Consider the following 20,826-nt stretch of genomic DNA (forward strand, 5'->3'; position numbering starts at 1 on the left):
GGCCGTGTTGCCGCTACATAGAGATATTGAACTGACACCACGGAAACAGCAAACTTTAAAATGGATTTTAGCAGGACTGAATTGCCACGAGAGTTCCAAATTGAGTTTAAATGATGAGAACACAGAAGAAAACGTTCACTAAAGTTTCAATAGAATACATGAACCTCGAAAAAGTCCTGCAGTTGCCTTTAAAAAAAGACTGAAGGAGAAGCAGTAGAAGCAAGAACCTATGCTAGGCTAACAGATCACCATTTGGGAACGCTACCAACATTTTTTCTTCCTGAAAAGGTGACTGCATCACTGAGAAAGCACAAATCAGGTCCCTGGGTTCTTCTCCCATTTACACCCCCATGAAATGCCAGTATCACAGCATTAGCTTTGTAATGTCATTTCTCCGCTGTCAGACCACACAGAGAATCTCTTCACAAATCAGGGAAAGCAACTGAATACCAAACCATTTTTTCTCACCAGTACAATATTTATGAGCATTTATCAGCAGGTGGCGTCACATATTGTTCTGCTGTGAAGCCCAGTTTATCACACTAATGCAGGCCTCACTGTTTGGAAAAAGCGTGAATAACTAAGAGCTTGTGCCTAGCTTGTGCTTCTTGAGTTGCTGCGCACGACGGCTCCACACAGGCTGACTGTGCAGCATGCAAAACGAACGATGACTCAGATTCATGTACCTCGACAGCACTCACCATGCTAGTTTTCTAGTTTTACCATACATTCCCCATCCGCATTGAAATGGAATCGCACATTAAAGCACTAAAACAATCATGGCCAGCAAAGAGTTCATGCGGCCAGGCAGAGTTACCCGAATCCTTGAGGGGCACTGCTGCAGTGTTCCGCTTTGCACAATTTTCTAGGTTACAGAAGCTGTGTTCTCGGTAAAAATGACAGATCTGGAATCTTGGAGAACTACTCTTAGCCTCTTAAAGATGTTACCATTGCATATCTAAGAATGCTGTGCATCAAGGGCTGCTGTATGAAGAATGAAGCACTGAGAAAGCATAAAACCTTATTAAAGCTGTCATTAGCTGAACCTCACATTAAAACAACAAGTATTATGCCCTATCCACAACCCCACATGTGAGAAAAAATGTAAAAGCAAGTAAAAAGAGTACGTAGTAAATTGTTTTGTTATGGTTGGTCTTTTGATTTTACACTGTTGCAGAAGACATGCTCATTATGCCAGCCTCTACCACGTACAGCTGCACTCATCTCTCAAGGTTGCTATCTTGGCACTGTTCCGTGAAGCATCCTTAGGTGCATTGACTTTGTAATTTCTACAGGTATTTCCCCTTTTTCTGCTAGCTATGAACCAGCAGTACTGAAGTCTGCTTCAGCCAAAGCCAGGAGTTCACATTAAGATCAAAGAAAATCCAGGCTCAAAGTAAAACGTTGAATGGCCTTATTTTTGTGCACTTCCTAAGTTTGTTTTGAACTCATATTTCTGACATAGATTTCAAAGACAAAGTAATACGGTGAACAGAGATGCTTGAGCTGGTAGGCCTTGCAAAACAATTTATGCAAGAGTATTTATGTAAGAGAAAGGAGGTGACACACACAGCACTAAGTGTCACCTTGTTTCAGTTGTTCTCATACATGTACACCAAGTGGTGCTACCAACGAGGTCAACCGATTGAGAAGCACTGCAACACTTCATCTCCAAAAAAGCAGGTGAATAACTGTTGCTTCTTCTTAAATAATGTCTGCCAAGAATAAGTGTGTTAGCCTTGGGCCCTGCATGGGCCCTGTAAGAAAACCCAATGAGATAAGCCAAGAAGGCACGATCATCTTTGTGTAATGCACAGACTCAGAAAGTGCCACAGACATTGGTAGAGTTAAGACCGTCCAACAGGATGGCAAACGCATCCCCAAGACTAGGACTAGAAATTCATCACAGCAGCAGCTACATGCACAGACTAGAGTGCAAACAATGACAATGAGTATTTATACTAATTAAATAATCTTTCATCTATGCCCCTGTGTTGCTGAATGTTTGCTCAAGAGTTTATGTGCTTTAATGGTATGCACTCATGAGCTGAGTGTTGCTCATGACTGTGCATATCAGTGAAGTAGTTTTTGTACACCAGCTTCTGTCCTGTATTCCTCAGCATTTATTCTTACCACAAAGACTCACCCCATGGACATCTGTTAATGATGCATCCACAACAGGCCAATCTTTAGTACTAGCTTAGCAGTTGCTTATTTTACTACGAGGATTAAGAGCCACGCCATTTAAAACAACCTCCCCCTGACAAAACACATGATCACAAAGACAGGCTTCTATACTCCGTCTCACAAGCTTTTCGTGGTGGAGTGGCAGCTATGAGCAAGAGGCCACTGCTTCCAGACTAGTCAGGATGCGAGAACAGCACACTCGCGGAAGCCACTGCCTCACGCTTGTAGCTTTCACTCTACTGCAAGCAACTTGCAAGAAGGAGTATAGTCAAGCAAACAGACTTCCCCTCCCCAGTGAATGAAATTACCTCAACTTTTTTCAGGTCTTCATCAATGTAGCTCAGTTCAGTAGCAAGCTGGTCCATTTGCTAAAAGGAAAACATACCATCTCATTGTGCTTCAGTATGCATAAATAAAAATAAAAAATTTAAATAACTGCAGCAATGCAGGTCACCTCTTGCTTGTGCTTCTGAACTTGCTGAAGAAATTCCTTCAGTAATTGTGCTTGAGCTGCCTTACAGTCCTGAAAAAAAAAAAAGCAATAAAGCCAGCTCTGGCCACGCCCGACAAAAGAGACCTCCTCAAGCAGGTGCTTACAGCAAGCCTAGTGGAATGCACATTAAATGCCAAACTGAATGCAGTCTCATAGAGGATCCAACATTTTGGACAACCTGCATTCAATTAAGAGCGTGTGCACAATTTAAATACTTCAGTCTCATAACAAGAAAATGCGCTTTTTAAGTGCAAAAACTGCAGTTATCAAAACTATGAAGAAAGCAAGCACTGTTTTAAAGTACATCTTTTTTCTTTTTCTTCAAAGGTGCTCATGCTCTCACCTGCTAAGAGTAAAAAAGACAACTTACAGCTTCCAGCTGCACCCTCTTCTTTGAAAGAACATCCAGCATGTTGTAGACATCCTTCAAACTCATGTTGTCCGACTCCTGCGCAATAAGCGCGTGCAATTCTGATACGGCTTGGTTACTCTGCAAAAACATAATGCCGCATGCACATCAGCCCACCACAGAGGTACAAATGCCAGGAAAAGTTAGAGAGAGCAACAGAAAAGAATTCAGAATTTTTCTTACACCCTGCAGCTTCATTTTCTTTTCAGCTGCCCTTTGCTTGTACTTTGTAATAAGCTCATTCACTGAAATAAAAAAAATAATCAATAATTAGCAAAGCCACCCCTTAATGTCTTTGAAGATAATTTTGAGTGCGGGCTGTCCAGCTAGGATCAAGCACAATAGACAAGATACAAACATTTCAAGAAGTTGAAACAAATTTTTCCGCAGCTGCATAAAAACTGAATTAAATTAAAGAAAACATGATCTAACAGCAGGCACTTTGTTAAAGAATGAGAAATATGCACACCAGGAACTGCAATGGGTGCCCACTGGTCAAGCGGTAGGTGCTGGATGCACAGACAGAAATTGTAATTGGCCAAGAGGGAATGTTTACGTAAGCTCAGTCCACAAGATTCATCGCAATTTCCATGGGGCCAGATTTTGTTTTTGTTTCCTCATTTTGAAATCTCCTCGAATTCCAGTGATTCCTGACCAGAAAATCACACGGAATTCTGTCTACAGCAAAATGGCACATAAGAGACTAAGCATGCATCCCAGATGTGTGATCTTGGGCTTTCCCATTCCTGGCATCATCCACCAACTGCTATTACATTCTCCCACTGCGTTACTACCCACTCTCATCCTACCTTGCTGCAATGACGAATATCAATGCCCCCCCCCCCGACTCTGCCAGTTAAATAAATTAGTCCACAGTGCCAATCATCCAACTCTTGCTTATCGCTCAAACACCTCTCGCCGTCTGAACAACCCTCTCAGCTTCAGACACCTTTCTGGTCAAACGACTGCTTCCAATTCAAGCACTTTCACTGGAATGGTTTTTCAGAATACATTCTGAAAATCCCTGATCCAGCTACTTTTAGAGATGAAATCTTTTTTTTTAACTACTAATACATCAATAACTATTCAATAATGATGTCCTTATTTTTTAGGATCCATGCTAACAACCAGCAAGCTTTACATGATGATTTTATATGTGCACCTGTCATTGACTCCATTAGTGTTAATGTAACCCTCTGTTTCACAAGACATACTCCAATGGGCCTTTTTCACATTGGGAGAGCGCCCCTAGCGGCGGCCGCCAAATCACAATTGGTGGTCCAGTCAGTCGGTTCGCGTCGCTCGGTCAGCAGCATTCGGTGCGGTCGGTTCGGTGTTCCGTCCGTGCTTTGACCGGTCGTTGAAGTTTTCGTGCTCATCCGAACGTCGTCTATAGTGCGTCAGTATGTGTTTGCCTTTAGTGCTGTGAACATTTTCTTTCTGTTGAGCTGACAATTGATTTCTCGCAATTTTTGGACGCGAGAAAGCAGTGGACGAATGATCTGACTTCTGTGTCGCCGGTTAGTGACAGTGTGATTGACATGCACTTTGGCACATCGAACAGGCCACTGCGGAAATACCGGCCTTTCAAAGAAGAGAAATACATTCGCCGCATTTAATGTTGCCTTCTTCAGCACTTGTCCGAGGGCGAGCTGCTGATACTGAGATAGCGGGCGACAGCCTCGACGCGGCTAGCCTCCTTATGTTTGAACATCGATGGATTGAAAGCCCGATCGGGCTACCTAGTCGAGCATGCTCGTTGTTTGATAACAAGGCTGTGCCAGGGTGTTGATGATCCGCACACGATCTCGCAACGTGATACAGCGCTGTGGAGGTGCCGAGGCGCTTAATAACCGGCGTATTCGTCTTGTTCGCGAGCGCACGAGAGTTACGCTGAGGAAGCCGTCGCCTCGCACTCGAATAGTCCACTACACTGCGATGGTCTGAAATGAGCACAATCCACTGCAGAAAAAGATGTCGAGGCGACTGCTTTCGCAGGGAAGTTGCTCCTAAGCGGAAGGTACCCGGCGTTCTGGAGACATCGTCGTCGTTTCGGCGAACACTGTGGCCGCGGCCGTGCGCTCCCCTCGAGGCTGGCCATGCCACGGCGCGCGCACATTCCCGCAGGCATACTACATTCCTTTTACCTTTCAGCCTATCTTTTAGGCTCCCTTCTATACGCATGCGGCAAAGAAAAAAACTGCGCGAACGAGTCAGGGACGGCGAGGCAAAGACGCACACAAACACTCAGGCTTTGCCTCTTCGCTGTCCGCGTCTCGTTCGCGCAGCTCGACAAGTTATAATCCACGGGGAGTAGTCAACAGACCCGCGCAGTTTCCGCTTATTCTTTTGTACAGCCACTTCTAGCAAATGGACAACCGAGGCGTCGCACCTCGTGTTTCACGCTACAGCTTCTTAGAAAACAGAGTGCAAGAAAGAAGAAACTGAGCTTGCGCCTGTCACAAAGTTGTCGCTGCAGACAAGCGAGTTTGCTGCCTCGCAGCTCCATCAACATACACATGGCACATTGCCTGACCTGCACCCACTTACTTGCCCTTTTGCTGCATGCAGTGATGCCACTGGGAACTTGAAAAAAATCTTACATTTCCTCGTTTTTGTGCTAAAATTAAAGCATCCCATGGCGGCGCATCGCTGAGGCATCTCGCTAGCGATTTCAGCAGAAGCGCAAAGCGCAGAGTTGACGCAACTAGGCAGCAGCGAAGTGACGACCGAGCGACGCAATCGGCCGCTCAACTGGCCAACGAACCACCACAAAACATGGCGGTCGCGCGCTTCCCACAATGCACTGCGTGCGCATGCACAGAGGGCCATCATGAAAAAGGTCCATAAGCCTAATCTAACAGACAAAATGCATGACTTACGTAGAAAGTTGGGGTATATCTGCTCCTTCTTTTCAACCACAAAATTGCACTTTGGGCAACGGTTATTGTATTCCAGGCCAGAGGTAATGCATTTGTAGCTGAAACAAAAAGCATATACAATTAAAAAGCGGTAGTTCGTAACATGCACCGACGATCGTGCTGCAAAAAAAATTTAACGCGTCGTCTAACTTACCAAAAAGTGTGCCCACAGGGTGTCATGTGCGCCTCCTCGATAACGTCGAAGCATATTGGGCTGCAAAACAGCGAAAAAAATGATATAACGGCAAATGATATTTATTTATTTATTTATTTATTTCATAATACTGCAGGCCACTGCTTGGCCCAAGCAGGAGTGAACTTACATTGTTACATAACCAAAAGAATAAAATTATTCAATACTAGCAGCACACAGATACCAAAAGAATAAAACCAAAAGAATAAACTTATACAATATTAGCAGCACACGAATACAAAACATACATATAAGATATATTAGCACGTAAGTAGACGATTTAACGCATCAGAAAAATTTTGCGAGGAAAAAACAGATTCCGGTAACGAATTCCAATCTTGCACTGTTCTAGGGAAAAAAACTGTATTTAAAACTGTTAGTTTTGGCGAAAAGGGGAGTAAGTGAATGTTCATGAACGTTCCGAGTCCTTCTCACTAGAGGACGCTTAATGCACTCCGGAAGCTTCAGTTTATTTTTACCTGTTAAACTATTAAACAAGAATACCAATCTATTAATCTTTCGGCGGATTTCTAGTGTATGAATGTTATTTGACATCATTAACTGCGAGGGAGAGTCTTCCCTTTTGTATTTTCCGAATATAAACCTAACCGCTTTCCTATTGACGTTTTCAAGGACCATTATGTCCTTTTTCGTGTACGGGTCCCACACGACTGAAGCATATTCAAGTAAAGACCGCACACAAGTTTCATAAGCCAATTTTTTCATGTGTGCTGGGGCAGTTTCTAGCTTTCTTCGTAAAACCCATAGCTTTCGCAATGCGGATGTATGTAGAAATATTAGTAATGTGTGACGACCATTTTAACTTACTGCCGAGTGTTACACCTAAATATTTATATTTCTCAACTTCCGAAATCCTATTACCGCGAATAAGGTAAGGCAGCAAACTGGGAGACTTTTTTCTAGTTATACGTAAGACAACAGTTTTTTCACTATTAAGTTCCATAGCCCATTTAAGACACCATTCTTCAATGGCAAAAACTGCTTTTTGTACAGAGCTGTGGTCATGTTCGGATGAAATTTGTTTAAACACAACACAGTCACCTGCGAATAACTTAACAGAAACATCTTCAGGTACAACCGCAACTAAATCATTGACATATATTAAAGACAACAATGGCCCAAGCACACTTCCCTGGGGAACTCCTGATTGAACACTAACAACACTTGAAGCGGTCTTATTAATTTCCACATATTGCCGTCTGTCTGTAAGGTAGGCTTGAATCCACTGAATGATAAAAAAAGGCACACCCATACATTCCATCTTATAGAGAATGAAAGAAGCCAACAGCCACAGAAACCAAGGGGCACAGGGGATTTTAATTAATTTATTTATTTTGTGGTGTTGATCAATTTAGAACATTACTGAACATGTTATCGCTTGAAGCTAATTGATTAGAAAAGCAGAAGAAAAAACAACCACTGCCGCCGGTGGGATCCGAACCCACGACCTCCGAATTATGCGTCCGGTGCTCTACGGTAGAGCACCGGTAGAGAACCGGACGCGTAATTCGGAGGTCGTGGGTTCGGATCCCACCGGCGGCATGTGGTTGTTTTTTCTTCTGCTTTTCTAATCAATTAGCTTTAAGCGATAGCATGTTCAGTAATGTTCCAAATTGATTCAACACCACAAAATAAATAAATTAATTAAAATCCCCTGTGCCCCTTGGTTTCTGTGGCTGTTGGCTTCTTTCATATTTATAACGAGCCCCTCATTCCCCTTCCCTTGTTTGCTTAATTGCTTAGCGAGGGCCTCGGTTCTGGCAGCCTTGACTCCATAGGAAGCATAAGAGGGTTCTCACACAGCTTCCACCCTCTCCGTTCGATGACGTTCTACGTCACTACCTGCGGTAACTCAGGACGTTCTACGTCCGCCGCTTATGAACGTGGGTGGCGCTGATGAACACTCTCATGGTTATCTTACTTGTAAACATAAATACCCCCGAAAAGCAGAAGATTCGACAGCCGTCGCCGTAGCTCAGAGGTAGAGCACCGGACGCGTAATTCGGAGGTCGTGGGTTCGGATCCCACCGGCGGCATGTGGTTGTTTTTTCTTCTGCTTTTCTAATCAATTAGCTTTAAGCGATAACATGTTCAGTAATGTTCTAAATTGATTCAACACCACAAAATAAATAAATTAATTGAAATCCCCTGTGCCCCTTGGTTTCTGTGGCTGTTGCCTTCTTTCATATTTATAACGAGCCCCTCATTCCCCTTCCCTTGTTTGCTTGATTGCTTAGCGAGGGCCTCGGTTCTGGCAGCCTTGACTGCATAAGAAGCATAAGAGAGTTCTCACACAGCTTCCACCCTCTCCGTTCGATGACGTTCTACGTCACTACCTGCGGTAACTCAGGACGTTCTACGTCCGCCGCTTATGAACGTGGGTGGCGCTGATGAACACTCTCATGGTTATCTTACTTGTAAACATAAATACCCCCGCCGAAAAGCAGAAGATTCGACAGCCGTCGCCGTAGCTCAGAGGTAGAGCACCAGACGCGTAATTCGGAGGTCGTGGGTTCGGACCCCACCGGCGGCATGTGGTTGTTTTTTCTTCTGCTTTTCTAATCAATTAGCTTTAAGCGATAGCATGTTCAGTAATGTTCCAAATTGATTCAACACCACAAAATAAATAAATTAATTAAAATCCCCTGTGCCCCTTGGTTTCTGTGGCTGTTGGCTTCTTTCATATTTATAACGAGCCCCTCATTCCCCTTCCCTTGTTTGCTTAATTGCTTAGCGAGGGCCTCGGTTCTGGCAGCCTTGACTCCATAGGAAGCATAAGAGGGTTCTCACACAGCTTCCACCCTCTCCGTTCGATGACGTTCTACGTCACTACCTGCGGTAACTCAGGACGTTCTACGTCCGCCGCTTATGAACGTGGGTGGCGCTGATGAACACTCTCATGGTTATCTTACTTGTAAACATAAATACCCCCGAAAAGCAGAAGATTCGACAGCCGTCGCCGTAGCTCAGAGGTAGAGCACCGGACGCGTAATTCGGAGGTCGTGGGTTCGGATCCCACCGGCGGCATGTGGTTGTTTTTTCTTCTGCTTTTCTAATCAATTAGCTTTAAGCGATAACATGTTCAGTAATGTTCTAAATTGATCAACACCACAAAATAAATAAATTAATTAAAATCCCCTGTGCCCCTTGGTTTCTGTGGCTGTTGGCTTCTTTCATATTTATAACGAGCCCCTCATTCCCCTTCCCTTGTTTGCTTAATTGCTTAGCGAGGGCCTCGGTTCTGGCAGCCTTGACTCCATAGGAAGCATAAGAGGGTTCTCACACAGCTTCCACCCTCTCCGTTCGATGACGTTCTACGTCACTACCTGCGGTAACTCAGGACGTTCTACGTCCGCCGCTTATGAACGTGGGTGGCGCTGATGAACACTCTCATGGTTATCTTACTTGTAAACATAAATACCCCCGAAAAGCAGAAGATTCGACAGCCGTCGCCGTAGCTCAGAGGTAGAGCACCGGACGCGTAATTCGGAGGTCGTGGGTTCGGATCCCACCGGCGGCATGTGGTTGTTTTTTCTTCTGCTTTTCTAATCAATTAGCTTTAAGCGATAACATGTTCAGTAATGTTCTAAATTGATCAACACCACAAAATAAATAAATTAATTAAAATCCCCTGTGCCCCTTGGTTTCTGTGGCTGTTGGCTTCTTTCATATTTATAACGAGCCCCTCATTCCCCTTCCCTTGTTTGCTTAATATCTTATAGAGAAGTTTGCCATGTGGCACCTTATCAAAGGCCTTGCTGAAATAAAAAAAACCACGTCCACAAAGTCGTGCACAGCCAGAACAGTCTGAGTAACTGTAGATAACCCCTGCCTAAACCCGTGCTGACAATCAGACAGAAGAATATGATCACTCAGGAACTTGCGCAGGTAGCCGGCTACAATATGCTCCAACATCTTACAGCAACAGCATGTTATGGAAACAGGCCGATAATTTGAAACTGACAATCGATCACCTTTTTTATATACAGGAACCACACGTGCTATTTTCCAATCTGAAGGAACTTTTCCGCATGCTAATGATAGTTTAAAGATGTCTGTTAGGCAACCTGATATTTGTTCTGCGTATCGCCTCAAAAATACATTCAGATGACCATCGGGTCCAGCGGATTTTTTAGTGTCCAGTTTCAAGAGCATCACCAGGACACCCACACGAGTCACTTCAATGCCCTCCTCTGGTGCAGCCGCTGCTTTTATTTCATATTCATCTAATTCTGAAAACACCTCGTAGAAATACTGATTAAAATCCTCAGCTATTTCGGCAGCGTCCGTGATAATCGTGTCGCTAACTTTTATTTTGGTAAGTGCATCTTTGGGTTTCCTCAAGTGCCGCCAAAATTTCTGCGGATCAGACTTTAGAAACTCTGCTAAAGTGTGCGAAAAATATTTAGTCCTGGCGCTGCTCACTTTTGATAACAGGTCATGTTTGATGTCTTTAAACAGCGGCGTTGACGTCCCATGCTTTTTACGATATATCTTAAGTCTACGTTTAATGTGTATAATTTCACGAGTAATCCATGGATGTTTCCGCTTTTTAAATGTTTTTCTGTCTGGAACGTAATCTTTAGCGAACCGTTGCCAAGAGCTTTCCACATCACATGTAATCACAAGATTTTCTTCAATATAGTCAATAATCGCCACATCGTCAGCTCGACTAAATTCCTTAACTGTAGCGATATCAAGCGTGTGTGTTTTTGATTTTTCAACTTTCCAGGAAAAATAAACTAACGGCATGCATATGCTTTAATTGAATACCGGCTATACTTACAACACCTGATGCAACAAGTCGAAAGTTCTCAGGCAGTACAAATCATTGAAATGAAAAGAAAGTGAACAAACGGCCGAAGTGTCCTGCTAACTCGCAAACAAAATGCGACCGTCCAGTACGATTGGTTAAACAGGTTAGACGTTATTGGCGGTCGGATCTACGCAGACTGAACAAGCTTGTACTATGAGGTCATATACATACCATAAGAAATCGCTGCTCCTGTCTTCGTACGAGCTGCTAATGCCATTTAATACAGACGGCTGCCTTTTTCTTGCCTTCCGATATTGCTCCAATAAAACCCTTGGGTTCGCAGACGCCATTGACACGACCTACTCAAACGAAGCACGCACGCAAGCACGTCAGCTCAAAAAACAAGGGCGAGCTAAATAACAGCTATGATGTACACCAAAACGGTTTAAAAACATTGACTGCATATAGCGTAAAACTATAATATCAGTATTGCACTAGATTATCCAGGAGAAACGGCAGGCGCAGAAGCAAAAACGTCATGCACCAAGCCTGCTACCGCTCCTCGGCGGCCGCGGTCATAGTGGCTTGGATTGGATCCAACTTGGATTAATACAGACACTTCATGGCACTTGCACGCGGCAAGGTTTCCAGACCAGACAGCTTTCGTGGATGCAGCGTACATACCGGTACAGTGAACTGTAATACCGGGAAAGCATGCCTACTCGGTAGCAGTAGTCGACGGACACGGGCGAACGCGTAACTCACTCACACTTTTCACGAAGAAACCAGAGGTAGCTGAACAAGCAGCGATAGCACTAGCTCTCAAAGACTGGAGCTTCACAACTGTGTGCAGCGACTCTAGAGCAGCCACTCGAGCTTTCGCCAAGGGCGGAATAGACAAGACGACGCTACGAATCTTAGGCGGAAGTAACATCACCGATCACTCCATCGTATGGTTCCCGGCACACATGGGCAGCTTATGGGGTGCCCTGCGGAATCTCAACGAGATCGCACACGAGGCGGCGCGAGGGCTCATCGGCCGCGTCCCTCCGGTTTCCCCCCTACTCCACATATCGAGTACAGGGATCAATTATTCACGTACAACGAGCCCACTAAGCACTTTTATCTAGGCAGACGAGCGTTTCCCCTCCCGGATAAGAAATTAACCCGCAGCCAGTCGGTCACGTTACGCTTGCTCCAAAATAACTCATACCCCAACCCCTGGCGAATGAAGCACATCGACCCAGACTACGACGGGCAACATGTGTGTGACCAGTGCAGTGAACGTGTAGACTTGACCCATATATATGCTGTGTGGTTGTGCATCAAGTGACGCCTACGCCCAGAACAAGGAACATTGGGACAAAGTACTAAAAAGTGCTTCACTTCACGACCAGCTTCGGGCTGTCCAGGAGGCGTATTCGCCAACTGCAGCCTGTACAGCCACAAGGCTTGAAACCACGGTGAATTGATCACGGTGACTGAAGATTCTCTCAACGGCTTACCTAAAAGTGATAATAAATCCTCTTAAACGGCGTTATATGCCATTAAGCATCACGATTTGCGACCTAAAAGGGAAACAATGGAAATAAATGAAATTAAAAAAACAATAAAATTACAGTACAGAGAGCGGAGTCGAACGGCCGACCTTCCATACGCAACACGTGCCTCTTATCCACTGCGCCATAGCGGCGATGTCAAGCCGTCGTTCTGAATGAATATTTATAACCAGCCTTAATGTGGTTGCTACCTGCCGGTGGGCGGCGCTGCCATCGCTGGCTGTACCGGCCATCATAGAGTTTCTTACTATAAGAAACTCTATGCCGGCCATGGTACCGGCTGCATTTGGCGAACACGCGTCCAGGAGGCCCGCGCTGGATGGATGGATGAATGGATAGGAGCGCCCCCTTTGAAACGGGGTGGTGGCAGTGGCCACCATGCTCAGCTTTTCTTCCTTTGTTATTTTTTCTACGGTTTCCTACAATTCTAACCTTATGCCACATCTCTGCTTTTCAGCCACCAATCCTCCAACCTGTGCCTACGTGGGAGCTGCCTAGCCGAGTGTCCTTCAGGACCCCTACTGTGGAAAAAAAATTGGAAGCTGATCAAGGTTAAGCCCAGTGGATGCGAAGCATGTCCTTAGCGTTTGGAGGCATCTTGACCGCATACACGCCCGGCGCAAAGACGCTGGCGCGGTTGCGGGCACAGAGACTGACGCGACGGCGGGCGCGCGCCGCCTCATCCCTGGCGTGACGTCACATATCACGTGATGCAGCGATGGTGGCGCCGCCGCCGCGACGGCGCGAACCGAAGCGTGGAGGCCTCCGCCGGGCGACGTCCGACGGCGCGATATGGGGCTCCATCTGCAGCCGGTGTGACGTCATCACGTGACGTCACATCATGTGATCTCACTTCAAGGTCAATGGTGGCCACCGCCGGGAGGCGACCGACGGCGCGATATGAGGCCCCATCTGCAGCCGGTGTGACGTCATGACGTGATCTACTTGAAGGTCACTTGAAGGTCAATGGTGGCCACCGCCGGGCGTCGCGCGAAGGCCCGAAACCTACGTTAATAGGCTTCGCATAATAAAGTTTTACCACCACCACCATGGCACTTGCACCTTACGCTGCTTACACACAAGCGCTTGCAACAGGCTTGCAACCACCTCAACACTGCGCCAACTGCACTTGCAGACGCTTTCGATCTCTGTCAAACCGTACTCGAGCGGCAGTAATGATGCATAAGACAGTAGAATGCATGGATCACCATGTGGAAATCGCCTACGACCGCTAAATTATTTATAATTGAATTTCTTTTCTCAGGTTGTTTCGTTTTCATCAACCGAGCGATGGCTGTGACGGCTTCAGGTTATAGCTAGCTCTTTGATATGCGAAACTTCTCATAGGAGAACGAGGAGGATAAACGTTTAATGACCAAAAAAAGGTGCGCAGACTGAGCTGGTGGTAAGAGTCCTCAGTCCTAGGACCCCCGTGGTCTTGGTGGTGGTTATGGCGCTCGCATGCTGACCCGATAGACGCGCGGGTTCGATCCTGGCTGCGGCGGTCGAATTTCGATGAAAGTGAAATTCTAGAGGTTCCTGTACTGTGCGATGTCAATGCACGTTAAAGAACTCCAGGTGGTAGAAATTTCTGGAGCCCTTCACTACGGCGTCCCTTATAGCCTACGTGACGTTAAACCCGCATGAACCATAAACCTTGGCCCCATGCTTGGCCCCTTGGGCGACAAGCTTCGCACCAGTTGGATGAGCACGCATCGCTGGCTCGTCTCCAAGGTTTTCAGTATCATAGTTGTACCTTCCACTGATCGGGTCCCAGCAAATGAAAAACCTCTCAGAGACGTCTAGCTAGACGTCTCTGAGAGGTTTTTCGTTTATTAATAGAAAACAAAAATAAAGGAAAAGATGTTGCCAGCTGCGGCTAATATCTTATGCACTCGAGCTGCGGCCGACGGAAATAAAGGGAGAGGATATCAATCAAGGAAGTACAGCTAGGGGCAACGATAATGCAAAAGGACAGGGAAAGAGTTTATACAATATTTACAAAAATTTAAAAAAGGTAAACATTACTGCTGCATCACTCCCATGATATATATATGATAGAGTGTCGGACTAGTGCTTCAATCGCCAAGGGCTAGGTGTTTTGGTATTTGGTGGGATGGTCTGAAAGAGGGTCGTATATAGCCAGGGGGGGGTTATGGGGCTTCAGACCCCCTTCCCCCCCCCTACCCGAAATTTTTTCGAACCGTCACCGTCCGCAGCATGACCCACGTACACATCGCGACTTCTCCTATCATAGTTTTGTTCTTGACTGGATCGTCTGTCCTCCGTGTGGTTAAAGTTGTGATTGCACAAGATGTTTATTTGCGACTTTTGCTTGGATACGTAGATTTAATGCAGACATACGTGTATTTAAATATCTTTTGGCGACGTTTTGTATATACATGCGGTGACTTTGTTTCCAGTGACACTTTGTCCTTTATCAAGTTGTATCTTCGCACTTCTAAGCTATATTTTGCAGAACTCCTCGTTTATACAAGTGATCGCTGTTGCAACTAAAATTTTGGTGCGATATTACTCGCAATACATGACTGGTAACAGCTGCTGCTGCGTAGCACACTGAAACAAAGGACAGTGTCATTGAGATTTTTCCCTGGCCACTGCATATGTACAAAAATGTAAAGGTTCTTGAACGATAAAGATTCATTAATATATTTGTTCTCTACTTGCTCATTTCATGGCCTTTTGATACGTTTTCATATCAGTGGCATGCATTCCTTTGTGGGTTTCAGACTGATATTTCTAGACTTCGTGTGATATTTTCTTTACTTATTAAATACGCAAAAACATGGAAGCATTGGTATAAGTTATGTCTGCTGCGTTTTTTTATGACATACGATTATATTCTTTTATTTAAAAAATTCATGTTTCACTTGTCTAGACAGTGCGTAGCATTATCTAATACACAGTGACATTAATTGTCAGTGTCAATGCAGTTATTATTCTTGTGCTTGATCCCTCCACAAATTCTATGAGGAGGCCGCTCTGCAAAATGAGCCCCCCTCGAACAAAATTTCTGGCTACGCCACATGGTCTGAAAAGCATACTACATGAAAGCATATTGTGCGCAGATGAAGTTGTTTCAATACTGCGTTTTTCAGGTCAATAAATTTAATGCAAGTGAAATTTCGGTGTTAGGCTGGTATGAAAACTTTCATAGAATTTCTCGAGGTCTGCCTTGAGAAGGCAGACCTCGGCTGAATCCAAGTTTTATGCCCGAAAATAGCCAAGCCAAGTGAGAAACCTCGTCTTCCCGGCATTCCTTCATGCTTGCACCTCTCCATGCATGGTGGATGAAGTGTAGGGCTGCCAGTTCTCCCTCTAGTTATACCAAGAGACTGTACGAATATAATTCAGTCCACCAGATAAATTAATAGGTGAAAAAAAATTTAAACAAAACTTTGTAGAAGACAATGGCGACAAATGGCAACAGCTTTTATTTGTGGCTTCCAGATGGTGCGGCCATCCGTAAGAACCTAGTCACTGGACAAAAGTGCCCAGAAAGGGGCTAGAGACTACAGTAAAGTTCATTTCGATGGGTGCGAAAAGTGTGCTGTGCAATTTCAGTGCACGGTAAAGATACCCAGGTGGTCGAAATTATTCCGCAGCCCTCCATTACAGCAACTCTCTGCCTTCCTCCCTTCCCTCATGACGTGGTTGAAGTGTCCATCGAGAGCCGAGACTTCATTTCCTAAAAAAAAAACCAACCAACCAACGAGGTGCCCACCGTGAGTGAGAAAGTTACTGCATCTTTCATCTCTGCCCTACCTCTACCCATAAGCACCACCCATGGACTAGCCATTTCCTCACCCCACCCTCCTAGCTACAGGGAACTGCCCACCCAGACAGCTATATACACTCCCCCCCCCCCTCTGCCCTCCAGAAGCACCACCCAGTTTTCAATATTGTAATATTGCAGTTCACCATATCTGTATATCAAAGCAGTCTTCTGCCTTGGGGGACCAAAAATTTATCCCACCTCCCCTCACCTTTTTTCGTCTCCACTGCTGGGCTTGCTCGGCAAGTTTCTGCACACCACCCCCATTGGTGGCTGCCATTCATCGAAATAGTGGCGATTTTAAAGCCTGAAATAGAATTTCATTTCATTTATTAGGTCCTCAAAGGCCCCATTTAAGGGGTATTACATGAGGGGTGGGCGGGGAGTACGGCAGTTATGACAAAAGAAAATGATTTTCGATGGCAGTCTTGAATTGTTGAAGATCTTCAAGGGAAGCGATATGGCCGGGAAGGTCGTTCCAGTCCAGGGCAGTACGGAGGAAAAATGATTTTTGGAACGTTGTGGTATGGGCGCGCTGGGGGTAGACTGCTTTGAGATGGCTGTGACGGGATAAACGATGGGCTGGGCGGATGAGTGCGTTGTTCGGTGGCAAGCTGTGAAAAAATGTATGATAAAGAGAAAGGCGAGCTATAGTTGACGACGGGATGCTAGGGTACGAAGTTCAAGTTGAGATTTTAGTCCAGTTACACTAAAATCTCATCAAATCTTCGAATAAATTCTTCTGAATCCAAGGTGCATGGAGAAGTCATATTTAGCTACAGGGATGGTGGGCAGACTGCTAGAAAAACTAGCCACCCTGTATAATGCGCCATACCTTATGACTTAGAGCATACCAGAAGCTTGGAAGAACGCTATCATCATCTTAATCCATAAGAAAGGAGAAGTCACGGATTTGAAAAATTAACCGATCAGCTTAATTAATGTCCGTTGACTGCAAGGTATTTACTGAGGTAATCGCTAATAGAGTCAAAGCAACCTTAACTTCACTCAACCAAATGATCAGTCAGGCTTTCGTAAAGGCTACACGACAGACCATATTCACACTATTCACACCATGTTCACACAGAAACGCACAGAATATAACCAGCCCCTATATATAGCCTTCATAGGTTATGAGATAGCATTTGACTCAGTTGAAACCTCAGCAGTCATTATGGAATTGGGGCGTAGATGAGCCTTATATAAAAATACTGCAAGGTATCTGTCATGGCCGCACAGCCGCCATAGTCCTCCATAAAGTTAGCAATAAAATTCCAGTAAGGAAGCATGTCAGGCAGGAAGACATGATCTGGCCAATGCTATTCACCACCCATTTACAGGAGGTGTTCAGCAGCCTGGATTGGGAACAGTTGGGGATAACAGTTAATGCAAAATACTTTAGTAGTCTGAGATTAGCTGATGACACTGCCTTGCTAAGTCACTCAGAAGATGAATTGCAAAGCATGATAAATGACAGACAGGCAGCAGAACAGTTGGTCTAAAAATTAATATGCAGAAAACGAAAGTAATATTCAAGTCTCGGAAGGGAACAGCAGTTTGAAATTGGTAGCGAGGCGCTGGATGTGGTTATGGAATAAGTCTACTTAGGGCAAGGCGTGACCGCAGATCAAGATCACAAGAGTGAAATAACTAGAAGAATAAGAATGGGATGGAGCACATCTGGTAGGTTCTCTCAGATCATGAATGGCAGTTTACCAATATCCCTCAAGAGAAAAGTATACAACAGCTGTATCTTACTGGTACTCACCTATCGGGCAGAAATGTGGAGGCCAATGAAAAGGGTTCAACCTAAACTGAGGATATTGTAGCTACTATGGAAAGGAAAATGATAGGTGTAATGGCAAGAGACAGGAAGAGGGCATAGTGGGTCAGGGAACAAATGAAGGTTAATGACATATAGTCAAAATCAAGAAGAAATGGGCTTGGGCAGGGCTTGTAATGCGAAGGCAAGATAACTGATGGTCATTAAGGGCAACGACCCAAACTTCAACACATTTCATCATGACCGTATTAAGATTAATAAGCATAATGCTATTTGCATCGTGCAACGCATCTTACCCTCCAATTATTTTTGAAGTTTGTTACCGCCCACCAGACGGTGAACCAACTTTCGTAATGCCCTTTCGTGCTCTTAACCACATTACCAGTTCACATCTTCACGCTCCTATTGTACTATTCGGTGATTTTAACCTTCCCGGAAAAATATGGTCCGATTTGTCGCCAACGTTACCGAAACATAACGCTGAAAGTGACTTTGTAAATTCATGCCTAACGCTATGATTATCAAAGCTTATTTCTGAACCACCTAGACAGACTGATCATTCATCTGATGTCCTTGATTTGTTGCTCACGTCACATCCCAATCACTTTGCATCTCTAGCCCACCTGCCAGAGCTAAGTGATCCTGTTGTTATCCACGCTTCATTCAGTTTTCACTTAACAACTTCAAGTAAGACAAAGAAGGAAATAACTCTCTATGACAAAGGTAACTACAACACTATTAATGAAGAACTAGCTAACCCTTGTGACACGTTTTTTCTTGGTTTTTCACAACGAGATATTGAAACAAACTGGACTCTGTTTAAAAATAAGCTTAATACATAGGTAGCCTAATACAAACTTACATTCCCAGCATCACCGTTACTGAGTTACTGAGCATCACCGTTACATTAACATTAAAGCGTCGTAACAACAAGAAAAAGCGTCAGTTGCGGACTGCTAAGCGCATTAATACACCAAGTGCATGGGAAAAATATCGCAGCACAGAAAAGAATTTCGAATCCCTCGCAAAAAACCAAACCTTCATTTTTCACATCTACTTTGCCTAATATGTTGCGCACTAACCCCAGGCAGTTCTGGAAGACTATTAGCCCCAAACCCCCCCCAAAATTTACCGTTACGTAACGACCATGACAACCCCATCTCCAAACAAGAAATTCCGAATGTCCTTAATATTATTTTCTGTTCGCTATTTACCTCACAGCCAGGAAATCAACCACCCGACTTTCCTCCTTCCGATCGCTCACCTGTGTCTGAAATAACGCTTCATGCTAGCAGCATTGCAAAACTAATTGATCGACTGAAGTTAACTTCCTCTGCTGGCATAGCTGGTATTAATTCCAAAATATTGAAGAGTGCTAAACACACAACTAGCGTCACTTTACTGCACATTTTTCAGCAGTCACTCTGATCTGGTGCTGTTCCACAAGACTGGAAAGTGGGGAAGGTCATTCCAGTTCCAAAATAAAGGTAATCCGTTCTCTGCTAGTAATTACTGCTCGATTTTCCTCACAAGTGTTTGTTCCAAATAAATGGAGCACGTAATTTATTCTCACATTGTAAATTTTCTTCTAGTTGCTAACTTTTTTAATCCTAACCAGCACGGTTTTCGCAGGAGACTCTCTTGAGACACTCAGCTAGCCCTCTTTACAAATGATATAAGCTCTAACCTTGACACAAACACCCCGGTTGATGCCTTGTTTCCGGCTTTCGAAAATCGTTCGATAAAGCACCCCACAAACGTCTATTTCTAAAACTTTCATCCCTGTCCCTCAATGGCTAGGTCCTTAATTGGATACAACACTTTTTAACCAACCGTTAACAATTCGTACACGCTAACATTGGCTCCTCCCCCTAGTCCACCAATTATTTCAGGCGTGCCACAAGGCACAGTCCTTGGTCCTCTTCTATTCTTAATTTATATTATTGCTTTTTGAAAAAACATCTCCTCAAATATCCGCTTATTCACAGACGACTGTATGGTCTATCACCCTATTAACAGCATAACCGATGTTAATGCACTTCAGACCGATCTTGACAACATCCAGACATAACTTCACCAGCGAAAGTACGAGACACCAGGAGAAGAACACAGGACAACACTGGACTAGCAACTGAAGTTTAATCGAGAAATGGCCAACCTAGGTCACCAGAAGAGACATGCGTATCAGACAACATCCAAATCTGGTGCGAAATTGGCTTATGTCCTTAAATACCGTATTTACTCGCATAATGCTCGCACTCGCGTAATGCTCGCACCCCCCACATTGGCTATCAAAAATTGGGAAAAATTTTTTCCCCGCATAATCATCGCACCCCCAAAATTACTGCCGCGAGCCGTCTGCTTGTCGTAGCGGTCGCCATCTATTGACCGCGGCTACAACTACCGTATTTAGGCGATTCTAAGCACCCCCTAAGCCGCAGAAGCCAACGATTCCAGTGTCGACACGGACTCTGATCAAGAGTAGAATTGCCTGATAGACGTACGCAACGCGAGTAGTGACGGGAGGTTGCTCGCGGCAAATAAAGTGCTTTAGCAGCTTGAGCTTACGTTCACCTTGTACTTTCATAACGAAGGTAAGTTCCGCTTGAAAGTAATGTTTTCGTTATATTTACAATAGCGGACCTGACAATCCCGATCTCGCACCCATTCATCTTTTCATTTAACACTCCGAAACATTTGCTTGAAAA

At 44.7% G+C, this 20,826-nt stretch overlaps 1 protein-coding gene across 1 annotated transcript in view; it reads right to left on the reverse strand.

The window, feature by feature from the left end:
- The window catches only part of LOC149353568 (E3 ubiquitin-protein ligase COP1-like), a 33,111-nt gene extending 21,536 nt beyond the window's left edge, over positions 1-11,575 (reverse strand). Inside the window, exons 1-7 of the mRNA XM_089582660.1 lie at positions 11,212-11,575; positions 6,165-6,224; positions 5,972-6,069; positions 3,273-3,334; positions 3,051-3,170; positions 2,642-2,710; positions 2,496-2,555 (exon numbers count right to left, since the gene is read on the reverse strand). Of these exons, the coding sequence (XP_089438786.1) occupies positions 2,496-2,555; positions 2,642-2,710; positions 3,051-3,170; positions 3,273-3,334; positions 5,972-6,069; positions 6,165-6,224; positions 11,212-11,330 (588 nt within the window). The 5' untranslated portion in view covers positions 11,331-11,575. The remainder of the gene's footprint in view (positions 1-2,495; positions 2,556-2,641; positions 2,711-3,050; positions 3,171-3,272; positions 3,335-5,971; positions 6,070-6,164; positions 6,225-11,211) is intronic.
- Positions 11,576-20,826: the final 9,251 nt, after the last annotated feature.

The sequence above is a fragment of the Amblyomma mixtum genome, chromosome 3 (genome assembly GCF_055824585.1).
Source record: "Amblyomma mixtum isolate Tamu chromosome 3, ASM5582458v1, whole genome shotgun sequence".
Taxonomy (NCBI): domain Eukaryota; kingdom Metazoa; phylum Arthropoda; class Arachnida; order Ixodida; family Ixodidae; genus Amblyomma; species Amblyomma mixtum.